This window comes from Talpa occidentalis, unplaced genomic scaffold, assembly GCF_014898055.3.
Source record: "Talpa occidentalis isolate TD23 unplaced genomic scaffold, MPIMG_talOcc4v2.1 talOcc4.12, whole genome shotgun sequence".
NCBI classification, from domain to species: Eukaryota; Metazoa; Chordata; class Mammalia; order Eulipotyphla; family Talpidae; genus Talpa; species Talpa occidentalis.
Window position 1 is genome coordinate 79,099,908 of NW_023601212.1, and position 20,765 is coordinate 79,120,672.

A 20,765-nucleotide genomic window follows, 5' to 3' on the forward strand; every position below is an offset into this window, starting at 1 on the left:
TGTGCTGCAGTGGCTGCGGACTGCTTCAAAGTGCTGACACTTAACTCCTTGCACCACTAGGGAGGCCCGGGTAAAGTTATTTTTTAGTCATGTCCCAGTGTAAACCTCACACACACACACACTCACACAGAGACACTGGGAAAGGAGCAGAAGACATTGGGTCAGAATATAGAAGAAAAGTAGTGTGGGCAGAGGATGGTCTGTCCTGTGAGACTGAGGGCGTGTTTTCTGGAAGACACAGGACATGATGATCTTGGTTGGAGGTTAACAACACCTTGGAAAGTGATTGTAGGTCAGCGTGTGCTCATTGTCACCGAAAGCCTGTTAATCACAGAGAAATGGAAATCTCTTGTCAGCAATGGCTTATGGGAATGAAAGAGCAATTTCCCTGAAGATGCAATGCTTGCCAAAAAACTGAATTTAACTGTCCTTTATTTTAATACACAACTACTGAGCATAAGGTAACATTCTTATGCTTACATACAGCTACAGTTTTGACTCAAATACAGGGTCTATCCTCAAGAAGCTTGGAATTTCTTCATTTTTTAAATTTACACACAGTAAAATTCATTTTTCAGTCAATAATTCTAAAAGGTTTTTAGTTTTTTAATGTGTATTCCCTTGCACATATTTCTTTCTTTTTTAAAAAAGATTTAATTTATTTATTTTTGCATAGAGGAACTGGGGTGCAGACCAGAGGTGCTGGGGGGTGGGCGGTGGGAGGATTCACCAGAGTGGGGAGCAGAACAGGCAGATCTACTAAAATACACTGCTCAGGGAAACGGTGGGCGAGACAGGAGACGTCTGCTGTGCCATATGGGTCACCTCCCTAGCCGGGTATCGAACTCAGGCCATAGCGATGGTCCTTCAGGGTTGTAGAGGTGAGACTTAACCCCGAGGCCACCAGGGAGGCCCTCTTTGTATATATTTCTTATTGAGAAATTCACATGCCATAAAATTCATCATTTAAAAGTAGTTTTTAATTCTAGAACATGTTATTGCCCCCAAACCCATTAGCACTCACGCCCCATTCCCTTTCCCCCACTGTTTGGCAACCACTGATAGACTTTTTATCTCCTTTTATTTGCCTATGCTGGACATTTCCTATAAATGGAATCCTACCCTACCCTACCTGCCTTCAGACTTGTTTCTTTCACTTAGCACAATGTAGTCAAGATTCCTCCAGGTTATAACATGTTTCAATACTTCATTCTTTATTAAGGTTGAACATTTTATTTATTCATTCGTCAATTGATGAACATTTGGGTTGCTTCCACTTCCTGGCTACAGACATTCTAGCACAAGTTTTTGTTTGCACAGCCTTATCCATTCTCTTTGGGTAGGTACCTCGGATTAGAGTTGGGGAGTCATATGGTAATTGTTTGGATAACTTCTGAAGATAATTCTTCTTAACTTTAGAAGAGCTGCAACTGTTTCAGAATGGCTTCACCATTTTACATTCTCCCCAGCAGTAGAGAGGAAAGTAACGTCCCCACACCCTTGCTATCACTTATAATTTCCTTTTAATCATAGCCACTGAGGGTAGAGTAGATAGCTGTCTCATTTCACTTGCCTTGCTTAAGTAGTTACTGAAGCTGAACATGTGCTTATTGATCATTAGGCTATCTCTGGAGAAATGTCCCTTCAATCTTTTGCCCAGTTTTTAAATTGGATTGTCTTTTTACTGTTGATTTAAAAGAGTTCTTGAGGGCCTCCCCGGTGGCTCAGCGGTTGAGCGCTGGGTTGCGAAGCTGCCCGCGGCCTCGGAGGCGCCGGTTCGATCCCCAGCTGCTCCCCGGCCACCAGAAGAGGGTCCCACATGGCCCGGCAGACCTCTCCTGCCGCCCGCTGCTCCCCTCAGCAGTGTACTTCTGTCCTTCTGCCTGCTCTGCTCCCCGCTCTGGCTCTGGTGAATTCTCTCACCCTCCCGCGCTCTGACTGTACCCAGTGCATGTATAAACAAAACAAACAAACAAATAAATAAATAAAACATGCCTCTATTAAAAAAAAATTTAAAAAAAAAACAAACAATTAAAAGAGTTCTTGATATAGTTTGGACACTAGACCATTATCAAATCAGTGATTTGCAAAATATTTCTCCCATTCTGTGAGTTGCCGTTTCATGTACTTGATAGTATTCTTTGACATATAAAAAGTCTTAACTTTGGTGAATCAAATTTATCTATACTTTGTTTGCTTGTACCACTTTTGGTGTAAAAATTAAGGAACTATTGCCAAATCAAATATTTATACGTATATTTTCTTTAAATAGTTTTCTATGTTAGCTCTTCTACTTCGATCTTTGCTCCATTTAGAATTAATATTGTATATGGCATGAAGTAGAATCCAACTTCCGTCTTTTGTAAGAGGTTATCCAGTTATCCCGGCACCATCTGTTGAGATTATTCTCTCTCCATTGAACGGTCTTGGCACTATTATCAAAATCAGTTCACCAGTGAAACCAGCTGGTCCTGGAATGTTCCTTGTTGGAGATTTTTTGATTATTGACTCAATTTACTTGTTCAAAATTTCCATTTCTTCAGTTTTGGTCATTTTTATCTCTAGGAATGTGTCCATTTCCTCTGGATTTTCTGAATTGTTAAGTAATTGTTCATCGTATGCCCTTTGAATACCTTTTATTTCTATAAGTAGGTAGTAATGTCTCGTTTTTATTCTTGATTTTACTAATTTGAAACTTCTTTTTTTTGGTCAGTTCAGCTAAAATTATGTTGATCTTTTCAAAGAATCAGTGGTACTGGTTTAATTATTTCCATCCAAAGAGATTATGTTGAAGTTCCAATTCCTGGAAATTATGAACATGAATTCACTTGGAAATAGGATCTTTTAAAGATGTAATCAGGAAGGAACCAAACTTGCTGATACATAGATTTCAGAGCTAGAATTTCCAGAACTCTAAGGGAACATATTTCTGTAGTTTTAGGTTGCCGAATTTGTGATAATTTATTACAGCAACTCTAGAAAACTAATACATTCATCTTTTGGTTTCATTGCTCTTGTCCATTGTTTTTCTATTTCCTAATTCATTTCCACTCTAATCTTTATCATTCCCTTCTGCAAGCCCTGGGTTTAGTTTGCTCTTTTCCTCCCAGTTCCTTAGGGTGGAAGTTTATAGTTGGTTTGAGATCTTTCTTCTTTAACATATACATTTCCCTCTGCACACTATTTATGCTGCATTCCTTAACTCTTGATATATAGTGGGGGTTTTTTTTCCCCCAGGCATCTTGAAGTATTTTCTAATTTCCATTGTGATCTCTCATTTGGCTCACTGGATATTGAGAAGTGTGTGTTTAATTTTAACTTCAGCCCACTGTGATTAGAAAATATAATGTTTGGTTTCAGTTCTTTTTACATTCATTAAGATTTGTCTTATGCCTTAATGTATGTTCTATCCACTCTGGAGAATGTTCCATGAACACTTGAGAAGAAAATATTTTCTACTGGGGAGTGTTCTATATGTGTGGTAAAAGACTTAGTTGGTTAATTATTGTTCAAGTCTTTCATTTCCTTACTTATCTTCTGTCTAGTTGTTCAATCCATGATTAAATGTGAGGAGTATATAACCTAGAAGTGCAATTGCTGGATCATATGATACTTCTGTTTAACTTTGTGGGGAACTGTCAAAATATTTGCCAGAGCAGCTGCAAAATTTCACATTTCCTTCAGCAGTGCACAAAGGTTTACATTTGTTTTGATTTATAATAGTCTTTCTAATGGGTGAGAATGAGTATCTCATTGTGGTTTTGATTTGAATTTCCTAATGACTAATGATATTGAACATCTTTTCATGTGCATATTGGACATCTGTCTGTCTTCTTTGCAGAAATGTCTAACACAAGTCCTTTGCCCATTTATAAATTGGGCTGTCTGTTTTACTGTTCTGAGTTGTAGGCATTCTCCATGTAGCCTATATATTTACCCCATACCAGGTATATGATTTGAAACATTTTCTCCCACTCTGTAAGTTGTCTTTTTACTCTCTAGCTAATGTCCTTTAGTGTACAAAAGCTCTTAATTGTGATGAAGTTCGATGTATCTATTTTTTCTTTCATTCCCTGTGCTTTGATGTCATACTGACAAAATTATTGTCAAATTCAATGTCAAAACCCTCCTATTTTCTTCAAGAATCCTATATTTTTAGGTCTTTGATCCAGTTTGAGTAATTATTACATATGGTATAAAGATACGACTCCTTCATGTGCATGTAGGATATTCTGTTTACTTAGTATCTTTGGTTGAAAAGATTATCCTCAAAGGAGAAATTTGAAAGAGAGATATGTAGAGACTCTTGGGAGAGAGACCTAGAGAAGAGACATGCAGGTGAGAGGCACATGGGGAGGCTGCTTGTAGTCTTTGTCAGAGACAATGGCAGTTGTTATCTTAACCTTATTGTGGATTATGAATTTTGAGTCTCGCCTATGTCCCAGCTCTCTGGAACCCCTTTCTTGTAGCCCCCTGCCAGAAGGTACCTTAGACTTGTGGCAAATTTTGGGGCCTCAGTCACTCCACTTTGGGCTGAGTTGGGCATGTGCACATGAGGATACGGGTAATTTTATGTTTTCTTGGGAAACTATTATTTGAAACTCTTTCTCTCCCCTCTCTCCCTCTCTTAAAAATCAATTCTATTAAAAATCTTCCACACTAAGAAAACCAAAGATTATTCTCTCCCCAGTGAACGGTCTTGGCACCCTTATAAAAAAATCTATATGGGCCTTCCTGGTGGCTCAAGGGGTTAAGCACCACACTATGAAGCAATCCACAGCCACTGCAGCACAAGTTCGATCCCTGGCCGGCCAGGGAGCAACCCACATGGCGCAGCAGATCTCTCCTGACTTGCCTGCTGCTCAGCAGTGTATTTCAGTCAGTCTGCCTGTTCTGTTCCCCATTCTGTTTCTGGTGAATCCTCTCACCCCCCGCATCTCTGGCCTGTACTCCAGCTCTTGATTGCATAAATAAATAAATCTTTTTAAAAAATCTATTAACCATAAATGTGAAGGTTTATTTCTGGCCTCTCTGTTCTATTCCATCAGACCATATTCCTGTGTTATGCCAGTACCACACCATTTTGATTACTATAGTTTTGTTTATTCTTTGATTTATCTTGCTCCCCTAATCCAGTCTTCCATCATCTTTCAGGCTCTCACAACCCTTCCTCTCCTTCAAAATTTTTTCTATCCCTACCTCAAACTTGTTCTACCCCTGCTTTCCCCCATATCTTCAAGTGGCACCACAATACAGGTATGAGTTCTCTTTGATTTCTCTCTCTTACTCAGCATAACCACCTTCTCAGACATCTCATGGGTTCTACCTCCCTCTCTCTAGGACCCTGTACTAACTCTGGATGGGACTTCCTGTTTTCATACTTGCTCCTCCACACAGCAGCCAGAGTCATCTTTTTTGTTTCATTTTTTAATGTTCTATTTGTAGTCAAGCATTTCACAAAATGGTCAACAAGCACTTGGGAAGATGCTCACTATCATTAGTCACCATGGAAATGCAAATTAAAATCAATATGAATACACATCCATATTGACAAAAGATGGGAAGCAACTGGGACTCTTATTTTTGCTGGTGGGAGTATAAAATAGCACAACCACTTAGAAACTGTTTGCAAGCTTCTACTAAAATGTATGCAGTTCCAGGAGCAGGAATCACACTCTGAAATAAAGATAAGCATTTCTTACAGGGGAACACATTGGGATCAGCACCTATAGAAGAAGAGGAGGCAGGAATAGAGAAATGGGGTGTCATTCAGTCTCAAGAGAAGCCTCAGGCAATCCCAAGGGAATTTGAAGCTGTGATGCCTCTCCAGAGCTATCGCAATTCGGGGTGAGTCAAAGTTTATCAAGCACTGAGTGTGGGCCACCCAGGGAAGGACTGTGAGCTTGGGTGAGTTAGCACTCTCTAGTGGAAGTAATCTCAATAGGGTGTCAGGAGTTGAGGGCTTTCTGCTGGCAGAGTGCCCCTAGACATGGGCCTACAAATACCAGGTGCATACACACACACACACACACACATACACACACACACACACGCATACACATACACCATGTACAAGAACATTCATAGATACTTCATTTATAATAACCAAAAAAAGAGAGAGAGAGACATAAAAAGAAAACAACCCAAATATTTACTAAAAGGAAAATGGATAAATTGTGATACGTTCACACCACACAATACTACGCAGAGCAGTGAAAAAAACAGAACGAACTACTGCTACTTGGAAGAGCATAGATGAATCTCCTACTTTGAGAGAAGCCAAACATAAAAGAATACTATGTGATTCTGTTTGTATAATATTCAAGATCAGGTGAAATGAATCTATGATAACTGCAGTTAGAATACTAGCAAGTGGGGGTGGGTGAGCAAAAGGTGTAAACCAAGAAGGGCAGAAGGAGACTTCACAGGATGCTAGAAATTCTCTTCATCTGGTTTGAAGTCACATGGAGATATAAATACTTGCCATGTTCCATAGAAGCCGAATGGTGGGGGAGATCCAAGAGGATCACTGTAGAGACCGTGATGCCAGTTAGAAGGGATGGGGCAAGAGGCGTTCCTTCCCCCTGGGGGAATGTGCGTTCAGGCAATAGGTTTGTAGTTCTGTGTCCCACCCAAAAGTGTAGGAAAAAATAACTAGGGAGATGGCTTAGCAAAGGAATGCCAGGGAAGGCCGCAGTTTCAGGGTTTGGAGAGGGGGGTGGGAGGCTTGTCATCCAGAAATGTGGTAGCTGCTCCGCTGTGGCCAGATTAAAGCAAGCCACTCTCTGGAAGAACCAGCAGGGGGCCGTATTCCCCATCAGACTGAAGGACCCCCCTGCGCAGAGCGGCCCGCCAGGGGGCAGTCAGCACGTGGCTTAGCAGCTGGGGATCCGTTAATGGAAGCTTGAGTAGGGCACTGGGAACTACGTCATTCTGCTCTGTTGCTGCCCTGGTGGCACTGAGCAGGAAAGGAGGTGCAGAACAATATGGAGCTGCACTGCTCAATGAGGTTTTGACTGGAGAGTCTGGGGCCCTTGGGGGTAGGTGGGGAGTAGGTGGGGGCATGAGGTAGTTGAGGGGGAGGGCAGGGACTCCTGATGTCCTGCACCCATGGAAAGCTAAGGGTGTGAGCAAGGACCCATCTACCTCTTAGCCTCAGCCCCTTGGAAGCCCTGCAGTCCTTCTGTGCTGTCTGCACATGTGCACTGGCAGTGGGGAGGCAAATCCAGAAACACCCCACTGGCCAGGGTGGGCAGCAGCCTGGGTCCAGGCTGTGACTCTGGTACGAAGTGGGACATTGGTGCTTCTTCTTTTTTTTTTTTTTAAGATTTATTTATACAAGCACTGGGTACAGTCAGAAGCGCGGGAGGGTGAGAGAATTCACCAGAGCCAGAGCGGGGAGCAGAGCAGGCAGAAGGACCGAAGTACACTGCTGAGGGGAGCAGCGGGCGGCAGGAGAGGTCTGTGTGCCATGTGGGACCCTCGCCCAGCAGCCAGGGATAGTACTGGCGCTGAAGAGGCTACGGGCAGCTTCGCAACCCAGCGCTCAACCACTGAGCCACCGGAGAGGCCCCATTGGTGCTTCTTTATCAGCTCCTCAAACCCTCCCACTACTTCAGTCTCACCCCCCTCCCCCTACTGCACTACACTACCATAGTCACACCGCACCAGGTGTGTAGAGGAGGGACCAATATCTCCCACCACCTGCCATGTGCCAAGCTCTAGTCCAGGTGCTGAGGGGTATAGCAGTATCTGACACAGGTGCTTGTAGACTAGTAAAAGTGACAGTCAGGTAAATAAGACATAAATAGGATAGTTCTTTGGAGATGTAAATGCACTGAAGATGTAACAGGAAGAGGTGACCTGGGAAGCTTCTGAGGCAGCAGCACCCAAGCTGGACACCTGCTGGCTACAGAGGCCATCACACTGAAAGCCAGGAGATTTCAGCAGAGGGAAGAACACATATGAAGGCTTTAAGGTGAGGAGGACTTTGTATTGCTTGAAAATAGGAGATGAGTGAAGTGAATGAGGGAACACAATCGTTTCCTTTCACTGATGTAACAAATTACCACAAACTTAATGATTGTAAACAATGCAAATTTACCACCTCACATCCATTAGCATGGCTACTATCAAAAAATCAAAACCAAAAGATAATCAGTGTTGGTGAGGCCATGGGGAGGCTGGAACCATATAATTATTGCTGGGAATTAAAATGGTGCAGCACTGTGAGAAATGGGATGGCAGTTCCTCAAAAAAATTAAAAATAGAATTATCACATGATCCAGCAATTCCACTTCTGGATAGATATCCAAAAACTCAAAAGCTAAGTCTCTAACAGATATTTGTACACCTGTGTTCATAGCAGTATTATTAATAACAGCCAAAAGATGTCCATTGAGGGCCTCCCTGGTGGCACAGGGGTTAAAAACAGCGCTATCAAGCTATCGCCAGCCACTGCAGCACAAGTTCGATTCCCCGCCAGGGAGAAACCCACATGGCACAGCAGACCTCTCCTGTCCTCCCCGCTGCTTCCCTCAGCAGTGTATTTCAGTAGATCTGCCTGTTCTGCTCCCTACTCTCTCTGGTGAATCCTCTCACCTCCCATACCTCTGGCTTACACCCCAGTTCTTGTATGCATAAATAGATAAAACTTTTTTTAAAAGTCCATTGATAGATGAATAGATAAACAAAGTGTGGTCTATCAGTGTGATGGAATATTATACAGTCTTAAAAAGGAAAGAAATTCTGACATATGTTATGAAATGGATGAACTCTAAGGACCATGCTCAGTGAAATAAGTAAAAAAAATAAAAGACAATTACTGTATGGTTTTGAAGTGGAAAATGTCAGGCTGACCTGTTGATTAGCTGGAATTGGGACACAGCCTGTAAACTGAAAGTTTCAGGGAACAGTTGATAAGCACCCTCAAGGCCACACACACCTTGATCCATGCATTCCCAGCTGACTGTACCCTTTGCTTTAGTCAGTAAATACTCTGTAACCTAGTTGCTCAAGGCTCAGACTTTGGAGAGAGATCTCTGGGCCCACAAGTGTAAAACCTGCCAGAGTAAAAAGAGCTTCCTTCCTCCTCCTCTCTGAGTGCTGCCTGGTTCACTAATGAAAATCTGCCATAACAGTTCTACTTTTACAAGCTACCTAGAGTAGTCAAATTCATAGAGACAGAAAATAGAATGGTAGTTTTTGGAGTCTGAGAAATGAGGATCCAAAAAGACTTAAAAAGGCATCTATACCTCGGCTCTTGTATAAATAAAATAAATCTTTAAAAAAAAAAAAAGGTATCTAGTTCCACCTCCAATCTGATGTTTGAATATTTCCTCAATATTCTCATGAAGTCACCATACCGCTTCTGTTTGCATACTTTTAGTTACAGGAAGTACACTACCCACCAAAGCAGCTGATTCCAAGGATGGACAATGCAAAGTCAAGTGTGTCTCCCTGTCATTTCCATACTCCTGCCTCAGTTCTTGCCTTTGAAGTAATATGGAATAAATCCACCCTTTTCTTTTAGGAAAAGAACAAAACTAGACCACTACCTCATACCATGCACAAAAATCAACTCAAAATGGATAAAAGATCTGTACATAAGACCTAAAGCCATAAAATACATAGAAGAAAATATAAATAAAACACTGCAAGACATATATCTCAGTAACATCTTTAAAGACTCATCCCCCAAAGCAAAGAAAGTGAAGGCAAAGATAAACAGCTGGGAATACATCAGACTAAAAAGCTTCTGCACAGCAAAAGAGACATTAACCAAAACAGACACCCCACTGATTGGGAGAAAATTTTTGCACTCCATACAACTGATAAGGGACTGATCACAACGATATACAAAGAACTCACAGGACTCAACAAAAACAAAGTAAACAATCCACTCAAAAAATGGGCAGAAGAACTTAAAAGACGCTTCTCCAAAGAGGAAATGTAAATGGCCAACAGGCGTATGAAAAAATGTTCAACATCCCTCATTATCAGGGAAATGTAAATTAAAACCACCATGAGATACCAATTTACACCAGTAAGAATGGCACATATTAAAAAAAACTAGCAACAACAAATGTTGGTGAGGATGTGGTGAAAAAGGAACTCTCCTACATTGCTGGTGGGAGTGCAAACTGGTCCAACCACTATGGAGAGCTGCATGGAGATTCCTCAGACTACGAAAAATGGAGCTACCCTATGACCCAGCAATTCCACTCGTAGGGATCTACCCAAGGGACACAAAAACATTAATTCGAAAGAATACCTGCACCCCTATGTTTATCGCAGCACGATTTATAATAGGTAAGTTTTGGAATCAACCTAAATGCCCAAAAATAAATGACTGGATCAAGAAGATGTGGTACATATACACACAATGGAATACTATTCAGCAATCAAAAAAGATAAACTAATGCCATTCACAGCAACATGGATGGAGCTAGAAGAGATTATGCTCAGTGAAATAAGTCAGAAGGAAAAAAAAAATAGCGGATGGTTTCACTTATAGGAGAATTATAGGGGAACCATACAAGGGCTCAAGGGGAAAAAAATAACAATAAAAAACACAACAAAACAAAAATAAACAGACAACTATAAATCAGAGCTATTCTGCAGGGGAGGGGGAGGGAGAGGGATCAAAACAGGAGAGGGAAGAGCAGAAGAGCACAAGGGTCTGTGGTGATGGTGCATGGGTAAATTGGTGGTGGAAATTCTATGGGAACTACACCTGAGAAAAGAAAGCAAACATTGTAAAAAAAAGAACAATGATATAAAATATATAGATAAATAATTAAATAAAATTAAAAAATAAATCTACTCTCTTCAGGAAAGTCCTTCAGATAGTTGCAACCAGGACCCCTGAGACTTCTCTAGGACGTCTCCCTGACCCCTTTCATTGGTTCTCATAAAATTATTTGAAGAGCCCCCTCCCCTCCCAACTCTGTCACTTCTTGTTGGACAAGTTCCAATTTTTTTAGATCTGTTTTCAGAGTATGTGTCTGGAAGTAGATCCAGAACTCCGTGAGAGAACCGACTGGCACAGAGGAGATGGGGCCGCCACTCCCTTCCTCTTTCCTCAGTGTAGATTTAGGAAGTTCCAGAAGTTCCCACTTGCTTTGTTTAGTATTTCCATCATACTCCTGCTTCCTATTTTGCTTCTTTTTATTTATTTAATTTTTAAAAGATTTATTTATTTTTATACAAGAGCTGGGGCACAGGCCAGAGGTGCCGGTGGGTGAGAGGATTCACCAGAGAAAGAGCGGGGAGCAGAACAGGCAGACTGACCGAAATACACCGCTGAGGGGAGCAGCGGGCGCAACAGGAGAGGTGTGCTGCACCATGTGGGTATCTCGCTGGGCAGCCAGGATCGAACCCACCCTACAGAGGCTGCGGACAGCTTCACAGCGCTGCACTCAACCCACTGTGCCACTGGGGAGGCCCCTATTTTGCTTCTTGTAGAGTAAAACCTTTAGTAATTTTCATGCCTTCTACTGCGTCATGAAAGTATTAGCCTAAATACCTGCACCATTCATTGAAATATGTCCCAATGTTTTATGTCTACATCTGAGAAATTATATGGTTATAATTTAATACTAAACATGAAGAAAAAAAACAGCAAGTTCTCTCCCGAGCTTTGGGATAGCACAGACACTGCCAGCACTACAGAGAGGTGCAGAGCAGGCCCCCAGAATAGATCTCTATCGACCACTGAGAAGCATTTACTTCTCAGTGGTCTCTGCGGCCTCAAGCGAAATGTCCACAGAGTCGAAGTAAGCAGGATATTAGAGGGCAATTGTGAAAGGGGCAGAAAATTGAGCCCTACCAGCTGGGATCCAAACCCTAGCCTGAACATTTCTCACTTGTAATCTTGTTGCCATAATTTCTCTGTAATAAGTGTCACCTTCTGGAGTATCTGCAATCAGAGAAATAATATTTCAGTTGTCTACCTTAAAAGCTGTTCTCTGGCAAAGAGACCATCAAGTGCTTTTGTAACAGGGTGGTCCCCAGGAAAGGGGGAAGTTCCAGGTTCCCTGCCCCACCCAAGGGAGGGTGGAGCTGAGCAGGGAGAGAAGCTGCAGAAGAGACTGAGGAAGGAAGCAGGATGTAGCCAGGAGACACGTGAAGAAACTGTGCTTGTCTTTTGCTCGTGGACTGGGTGACACAGGTGTGGGTGAGACCCGTGGGGAGGTGACAATGGCAGCTTTTATCTTGATGTTGATTTTGCTCTTTTCCTTCCGGGCTTGTCTGGTTGTTTCTGGCCCTTTTCTGTGGGTCCCCACTGGAAGATGCTTTAGACTTGTGGCAGGCTTTGGGGCCTTGCTCTGGGCCAATCCCATATAGATGGACTTTTACCCACAAGGGGACGGGTAACTTTGGGTGCTTCATTTAGAAACTAGACTCTTTGCCTTACCTGTATTGTTTCCTAGTTTTATTAAAGTTCCTTCCCATTAAAGTCTCCTATGTTTTGTGTTGATGTGGCGGATGGCAGAACCCATTTAGAATAGGCAGGTTTGCGGGGTTTTGGGCTGCCCCTCTCCCTGTCCTATAACACTTTGAAAGAGACCTTGCCTGTTAAGGTGCCTTGAATCTCTCCAATCTTCCCTTTCCAATCCGGGATCAAGGCTGCCCAGGTGGTTCTCCTGGCCAATTCCAGGCAGTAGCTTCAGGGGGGCTGAGAGCTAATTCCACCACAGACATCGAACTTACCCAGCGACCTGCCCAGGCCTCAGTTTCCTCATCCGTGTAATGGAGATGTGTGAGAGGGGGAGAGGGAGGAGAGGGAGAAGAGAAAGTGGGGAAAGAGAGTGGGGGGCTAGAGACAGACAGACAGACAGAGACAGACTGACAGACAGAGAGACAGAGAGAGAAAGAGAGAGAGAGAGAGACTGGGTGTGTAGCCGCCCCCACGCCACACTACAGGGGCCTACTGGGGGTGCGGGCTGGACTTGGGCTGCTGCAGCCCCAGGGCGCTGGCCGACACCCCCTTCCGGCGCGCGGGGGCTGGCTGGTCGGAGCCACCGGATTGGACAACCCCGCTCGGGGCGGGGCCTGGGGCGGGGCTTCCGGCCGCCGCCCCCGCGGTTGCCAGGGGAGACAGCCGCAGGGAGGCGGAAGCAGCCGAGGACCTGCCAGAGCCGAGCCGGACGCGGGAGGGCTGGCGGCCATGGCGGTCTCGGAGCCCGGCTATCGGAGCTGGTCCTTCTTTCCCGAGGTGCCATCCGCCACCTTCTTCACCGCGCTGCTCTCGCTGCTGGTGTCTGGACCCCGCCTGTTCCTGCTGCAGCAGCCCCTGGCGCCCTCCGGCCTCTCGCTGAAGGCCGACGCCCTGCGCGACTGGCAAGGTGAGCTGGGCGGGACCCCGGTGCCCTCCCTTTTCCTCGGACTGCGCCACGCCGTGGGGCCCCGGCCTCCCAGCACCCGCGCCATCGGGGCTCGCCTCCTGCCACCCCGTCTCGGTCCGCATCATCATTCCCCCCAACCCGGGGGAGCAGCCCCATAGTGCACGTCTTTGTGTCTCCACAGCCCCATCTTCGTCATCTCTATAATCCTCCCCGACACGAATTTTCCCCTTTCCCTGTCGCCACCGGGACTGGGCAAGGGCCCCAAATTCATCGCTAGCAAACCTGTTCCATTCATTCATCCTTGCTCGCTCTCCGGGAGGATTTTCCCCGCCCCCTCCCTGTCACCTATACACCTACGTCTGCTCTAGGGCCCAGCTCGCGCTGAAGATTTTTTTTCTCACCTTCATCAAGACATTTGAGCGTTATTTGTGACAACCCCTTTAAGCCTCCAGTCCTGCTGGGATGTGGCATTTATTTCTTACGCATCTTCGTTTGTAGCATAATCCTGACTCTGGTTCCCAGTTTAAGGAGGGGGAGGGCCATCTACTCCCTTTGGAGAGGGTTTGCTTTCTCTGGAGGAGTGAAATATTGCAGACCAATAAAACATAAACTTTGGCTCGTAAAAGACATTTCTAGTAACCCGTTTTGTTCTCCATTCTTTTCTGGGAAGGAAAATGGGGAATTTGTATAGCTCTTGTTTTGCGAAGCACACTCACCTGCATTAATCCTCGTGATCTCATGACGTAGGTTTTATTATTGCCCATTATTTAGATGAAACTGAGGCTCAATGCGGAGAATCGCAGGGCTATTAAGTCATACGATTGAGACAGGAATCCAAATTTTTCTTTTTCTTGTGTGATGTATGCATCCATACATACGGATATATTTGTAATCCCCAAATCATATAGAGTTGCTTCTAGAATCTTCACATTTGTACGTGGAATTTCAATTTTGGAGGTATTCAACAAATGATGACGTACTCTCAGATAATGAAGCCTTAAAAGAGATGACCTGACTGAATGGTTCATTGCCTCCATTATGCTCAAATCTAAAACTGTTTACCATACCTGAGATACACACAGCACCGTCATCATAGACAGATACAGCGTGCCAGCCAAAACAGCTCCCTTTTTTTTTTTCTTTCCTTCAGTTTCTGTGAGGGTGGGGTTCAGGGGCATGTGAGTAATGGACACATAAGAAACCTTTGAAGATCTCACGTGTATTCCTGTTACTTTGCAATGAGGAAACTAAAGCCCAGAGGGCCGGTGACTTGAGGTGAGCTCAACCAGCAGTCATGATAGAGCCTATTCCACTCTAAGTCTTTAGCTCCCAACTTCAGTATTCCTGCCACTACATTCCCTTTTTCAGTGTAGCATTTTGGCCTGCAGGGAGTAAAAGTATGTAAGAGATGATTGCTTTTAGAAACATATAAGTAAGATTCTTTGCTGTCTTATTGCATGTAAAGCATGGCTCTAGCTATAAGATTAGATACATTTTTCAAGGAAGACTTCTGAATTCTATATCTACACTGACAGTTTTATGATCTTTATAGGTGCAAAATAATTCATGGTCCCTTTTTTCTTCTTCTGAACAGCCACTATGGAAGGAGAGGTCAGGATTACAGCCGAGGAGACTGGCACACAGAGTGTTAAGTGACACCCACTCAGTGAACCCTGAAGCTGTTACAATTAATTAACCCTCAAACTGCCCGGTGAGATAGGTCAGTATTAAAACCTGAAAAAGGATGATAAAGCACATTACAAATTCAAAGATCATCCCACGCTAAAAAGTGATTTTTCCCCACATGGAAGTCAGTCACTGATGAGACTTGCTCCAGGTCTGGGAAAGAGATGGGCTTAGATATTCACGCCTCTCCTTTGAGTCTGGGGTCTTACATGGCTGCCTCCCACTGCTTGTCTTGGTTCCTGCTGATTTTCACTGGCTCTCAGTGATCTACCATGGGGGCTACTCCCCCTTTCCTACGTGGGTTGTAACCAGGCTATCACTCCTTGGAGCAACCCACTGGGAGGACTCTAACTCAGTTCCCTCTGCAGTTTACAGGCTGGTGACCTACATCTTTGTCTATGAGAATCCAATCTCCCTATTCTGCGGTGCTATCGTCATCTGGCGCTTTGCTGGCAACTTTGAGAGAACCGTGGGCACCGTCCGCCACTGCTTCTTCACCGTGATCTTCGCCCTCTTCTCTGCTATCATCTTCCTGTCATTTGAGGCTGTGACAACACTGTCAAGGCTGGGGGAGGTGGAGGATGCCAGAGGTTTCACTCCAGTGGCTTTTGCCATGCTGGGAGTCAACTCTGTCCGCTCTCGGATGAGGAGGGCCCTGGTGTTTGGGGTGGTCGTGCCCACAATGGTGGTGCCATGGCTACTGCTGTGTGCTTCCTGGCTCATTCCCCAGACCTCTTTCCTCAGTAATGTCTGTGGACTTGGGATTGGGCTAGCGTGTATCCTTCCTAAAAGATAACCTGCCTAAGGGTAAACCAAGATGGAGGGTCTGGGGGCTCAAGTAGATAGGTCCATGGGCTCAGATGCAAGTAATCTGAGTCCTAGCTTCACCCTTGAAAACCATGTAACCTGGGCAGTTTAAATTCTTTCTCTAGGCCAAAATTTCCTTATCTGGAAAAAACAACATAACTACTCCCTCATGTCACATGCCTCCTTAGCACTATCAATGAAATATTCTGATTTTTTTCCCTTGTGAACAGGGGTGTAAACCTATATTTGAATCACTGTGAGAGTTTGTTGGAAGAATCTGAAATACCATGAGCTGGAGATGAAAGGAATAGGAAACAGATTTGTTTTGTTATTGTTTTTATTTGGTTTGATCTTTTATTCAGGAAAAAGAAATGTTTTAAGACAGACTTTTACATTGGTAAAAGAATATAGTTAAATATCATTAAATATGATTAAAAATTAAATTAAAAAATTAGGTCAGGCCTTACATGCCTTGTATATATATTTTGGCAATTAGGAAAAACAATTTAAAATACAGAATGAGCCACATTTTTAAATATCAGAATTGATGATATTGGGGGTTTTACTCAGTGCATCCTTAAAATCTTTATAAGTTCGTAGAGTAGGCAGTGTATAAATATACATAACATAGCTCTTTTTATCTTATTTTAAATTTTATTGTAATTTCATTTCTTTTAAACTTTTTCCTAATATCAAAATTTAAAGCTATAAACTCCCCTGTAAGCACTACTTTAGCTGCATCCCACAAATTATGATGATTGTCAGTTAAACTGGGCCTCCCCGGTGGCGCAGCGGTTGTTAAGCTGCCCGCGGCCTCTGCGGCGCCGGTTCGATCCCGGCTGCTCCCCAGCCAAGGAGGGTCCCAAATATCTGGCTCTGGTGAATTCTCTCACCCTCCCGCGCTTCTGACTGTACCCAGGGTTATTTCATATAAGTGAGTTGCTTAACTTCTACATATTTGGTGATCTTCTAGATTTCTTTTTTGCTGTTGACTTTTTATTTCTTTCATGTAGTCCTTTTAAATTTTTTTCTGGGCCTGCGTTGCTCTATCTTGGTGAATATTCTTTGTATACTTGAAAAGAACATATTCTGTGATTGGTGGGTATTGTGTTCAATATATATATGTCAGTTAAGTCAAGGTATTGATGTTCAACTCTTCTATATTCTTATACTTCTCTCACTGAGAGAAGACCATTGAATTCTGCAACTAAAATTGTGGATTTGTCTATTTTTTTCTTCCAATTCTTATGATTTTTCCCTTTGTTTATTTTGAAGCTGTGTTTTTGGATGCATACACATATAGGTTCAGTATGTCATCTTAATGAATTCACCTTTTATCATCATGAAATTTACCCTGTTCATCTAAGAATTGTTTTTGCCCCAGAGTCTTTGTCATTTGATATTTATAGTTATTCTAACTTTCTGCTTTTTAAAAATAGAATTCAAATGGTATGTATTTTCCATCCTTAGATTTTTGACATGTTTGTGTCTTTAAAGCATGTTTCATATAGATAGCATATAGTTGGTTCTCTAGTCTGACAGTTTTAAATTGTATGTTTAACCTATTTACATTTAGAGTAATTGCTGATATGGTTGGGTTTAACTCTGTCAGATTGTTTTTTGTTTTCTCTTTGCCCCAGATGTTCTTTATTCCTTATTTCTCTTCCTGCCTTTAATTGTATATTTTTTAGTATTTCATTTTATCTTCTCTGTTTGCTTATCATACCTCTTTGTCCTATTTTTAGTGATTGCTCTAGTATATACAATATACATTTTTAGTTCATCACAGACTTCTTTTAGATAACAACACTTCACAGATAATGAAGAATTTTATAACATTGTATTTCTCTTTTTCTTCTTTTCATTCTTTGTGTTATGTCATTATTTACTTCTACATATATTATAAATCACAGAATATGTTGCTATTACTTTTATATTAGACAATTATTTTTAATTTAAAAAGGAACATTTACCATTTCTACTTCTTTTCATCCTTTTGTGCTTCCATGTTTCCATGTGGTATCATTTTCCTTTAGCCTGAAATTTTTTCTTTAACATATATTGAAAAACAGGTGTGTTGATAATAAGTTCTTGATTTTCAAAAGCTCTTGGTTCTCAAAAAGTGTCTTTAGTTTACTAACTATAGAATTATTGCCTCTGATATCCTTTATTCTCAAAGATGTCATTACTTTACTTCTGGTTTGTATCTTTTTTAATGAGAAGTCAGTAATCTTTTTTTAAAAACAGGCTTAATTCACTTTATTGTTTTTGCATAAAGCAATGCGGTAGCCATACCTGGAGCTTAGGTCCTCAGTGATCATTTTTATTGTTACCCTGTATAATTCATTGTTTGTCTCTGACTTGTTTCATGATTTTTCCTTTATCACAGATTTTCAGCTACTTAGTTATCATGATGTGTCATAGGGTGATTTTCTTTGTGTACCTTACTTGAAGCTTACTGATCTTGTATCTAGAGTTTAGAGTTTTCATCAACTCTAAAAAATTATTGTAATTATTTCTTTGAGTATATATTTCTCTCCTATTTTCTTCTCTCATTCTAGGGTATCAGTTACACATATGTTAGACTACTTGATGTTGTTCAATGATGGGGTAACTGATCTTTTTTTTTGCAGTGTCTACCATGTAGTTAAACCCATCCAGTTAGGTTTTTTCGTCCTCAAGTTATATATTATAGTTCAAGAAGTTCCCTTTAATCTCTTTTTACTTTTCATTTCTGTATTGACATTCTTTTTTGTGTGTTCCATTACTATGGTTGTGTTTTCCTTTAAATGCTTTTATACTTACATATGTATAGTAGTTGTTTTTTCCTGATAGGTGCTTAATTTACTTGTTAAGTCATTGCCTTTTTGGAATTTTCTTCTGAATGCCCTGAGTGTTCACAATGATGTGTCCTTACTCTGTCTGGTTATAACTTCAGCATCTCTTGGGGACTTGGGGACAGGTGTAGTTCTACCAGCTCCCTGGTAGTTGTTTCCTCAGTAGCTGTTCTTTGCATAGCCACATTCACCTCGCCCTGTGTATGTACACGCTGGAGAGTATTAGGACAGCCTCATTCCACTGCAAGGACAGCGGTGTGTACCCACGACTGCAGGGGTTAGAGGGACTCAAGAGATGGCAGTTGGGTTGGTTTAGGGGAAGGGAAAGTGTTAGCATCTATGTACCCTCCCCTTTTACTGGCCATGTTCCTTCTGAGGTACAGTGAGTAGAAGCTCAACTTGTGATTTCCTCTGGGCTTGAAACTCTTGTAAGATAATGGTGGGAATGAGCACTAATATCCCTGTAGAATAAATGTGGGAACCTGTATTCTTCCATGGGAAGTATTTAGCCCTTTAGCTACCTCCAATTTTACTTAATATACTGACCTCAGATGGCATCACATACTGCTATTCCATCGACCTCTCAGAGCGTGTAGCACTGAAGCTTGACCAGAAGTTCCCCTTCAGCCTGATGAGGAGGATTTCAATGTTCAAGTACATCTCAGGCTCTTCAGCTGAAAGAAGAGCAGCCCATAGCCGGAAGTAAGTTACAGAACTCTTAAATCTTACTTTAAAGGCAATTCATGGCTTGTGGAGAATATGACTGGTTCAGTGTCATAAGGGAAAAGGAACAGGGTTTGGGTAGCCCTGGGCCCAGAAAATCCACACACAAGTGTTCTGAATACTTTTGTCTGCCCAACTACATCAAAAGTAGTGCCAAGCAGAGATGGGAAAGGGAGAGCACTGGAGCACAGCATTAATCCTCCATGGCACATGGCAGAGGGGTGGGGAGGAAGGGAGGTGTGTAGGGGAGGGGGAGCTCCTTGCTTCCAAGCCCCTACTCACTCTCTTTCTACGGTTCCACTCTGCTGGTCTCTTGAATGCGTCACTGGCCCAGTGTCCCTTCATACCACTGGCTTGCGCAGGATCCTGAGTGGGCCCTTCTCTCTCTGGACATCTGTTTTCTGTTGAAATGAAACTTTTCCCCAACTTAGTACTTAGAGCTAGTGAACAGGAAACGTCTGCAGCCCATTGTAGTGTGACAGTTCCTGGGTCTCGAGCATTTCTCCTGTGGGTGCCGCATGCCTTGGTATTACTAGCCGGATGACCATTTTGTCTCTTGTTCATTCCAGAATGAACCCTGTGCCTGGCTCCTACCCGACGCAGAGTGGCCATCCTCACCTGTCCCCCAACCACCCTGTCGCCCAGATGCAGCACACTAGTGGCCAAAAGTTAGCCTCTTGGCCCCCCAGTGCTCCGGGGCACATGCCCAGCCTGCCTCCATACCAGCCTGCCTCCGGCCTGTGTTATGTACAGAACCATTTTGGCACAACCCCTAACTCCTCTGGTGTCTACCCAGCTTCGGCGGGTGCCTCCATGGGGGTTCAGCCTCCTGCCCCCCTCAACTGCCCCGGCACAGTGTATTCTGGAGCCCTGGCCACTCCGAAGGCTGCAGGCTCCAAGGAGTGCTCACGGGTTCTGATCCCCTGAGAGAGATTTTCCAGGGGAGTTATCTCACCTCATGGCCTTCTGAAGAAGGTCCTCTCTGAGATTTTCTTTACAAAAAATTATTTATTGAACACCTCTGTGTGCCAGGCTCTGTGTTGAGTACTTTGATATTCCTATTTCAAGCTCATTCATTTTCACGACAACTTTGTGAAGTGCAGTTTTTTGTCCCCAGTTTACAGGTGCAGAAAGCGAGACACTTTGTGATGCTATAAGGTTGCGTAGCACTGTAGCGCCATGGCTGGGGCGCTTGGCATCAGGCCCGGGCTCCTCCCATTCACAGTCCTGCCTCCCGGATAACACCTGGGAGAAGAAGGCCCAGGTCGTCCTTGGAAATTCCAGCTCTGCATTTCCTTCCTGTCCTGTGTGTTGTGCTCTTGATTATAGTGTGTCTGTGTATCTTGTGTCTGCCTTTTGGAAG

At 43.1% G+C, this 20,765-nt stretch overlaps 1 protein-coding gene across 3 annotated transcripts; it reads left to right on the forward strand.

The window, feature by feature from the left end:
* The first annotated feature begins 13,132 nt into the window (after window positions 1-13,132).
* RHBDD2 (rhomboid domain containing 2) lies at window positions 13,133-20,564 on the forward strand. Of its 3 annotated transcripts, XM_037506856.2 has the most exons (4): window positions 13,133-13,349; window positions 15,404-15,811; window positions 19,231-19,381; window positions 19,972-20,564. In XM_037506856.2, the coding sequence occupies exons 1-4, from the start codon at window positions 13,172-13,174 to the stop codon at window positions 20,327-20,329; spliced, it is 1,095 nt and encodes a 364-aa protein (XP_037362753.1). In that variant the 5' UTR covers window positions 13,133-13,171; the 3' UTR covers window positions 20,330-20,564. The 3 variants fall into 3 exon arrangements, with proteins under 3 accessions (XP_037362753.1, XP_037362754.1, XP_037362755.1); XM_037506857.2 differs by lacking the exon at window positions 15,404-15,811; XM_037506858.2 differs by lacking the exon at window positions 15,404-15,811 and having other exon boundaries at window positions 19,267-19,381.
* The last annotated feature ends 201 nt before the right edge of the window (window positions 20,565-20,765 follow it).

Bases quoted from the DNA above. Each gene is read 5' to 3' on its own strand.
- RHBDD2 (XM_037506856.2), top strand. From the start codon at position 13,172: ATGGCGGTCTCGGAGCCCGGCTATCGGAGCTGGTCCTTCTTTCCCGAG. The intron at 15,812-19,230 runs GTATCCTTCCTA...TACTGACCTCAG, and splicing joins ACTTGGGATTGGGCTAGCGT to ATGGCATCACATACTGCTAT. The intron at 19,382-19,971 runs GTAAGTTACAGA...TGTTCATTCCAG, and splicing joins AGAGCAGCCCATAGCCGGAA to AATGAACCCTGTGCCTGGCT.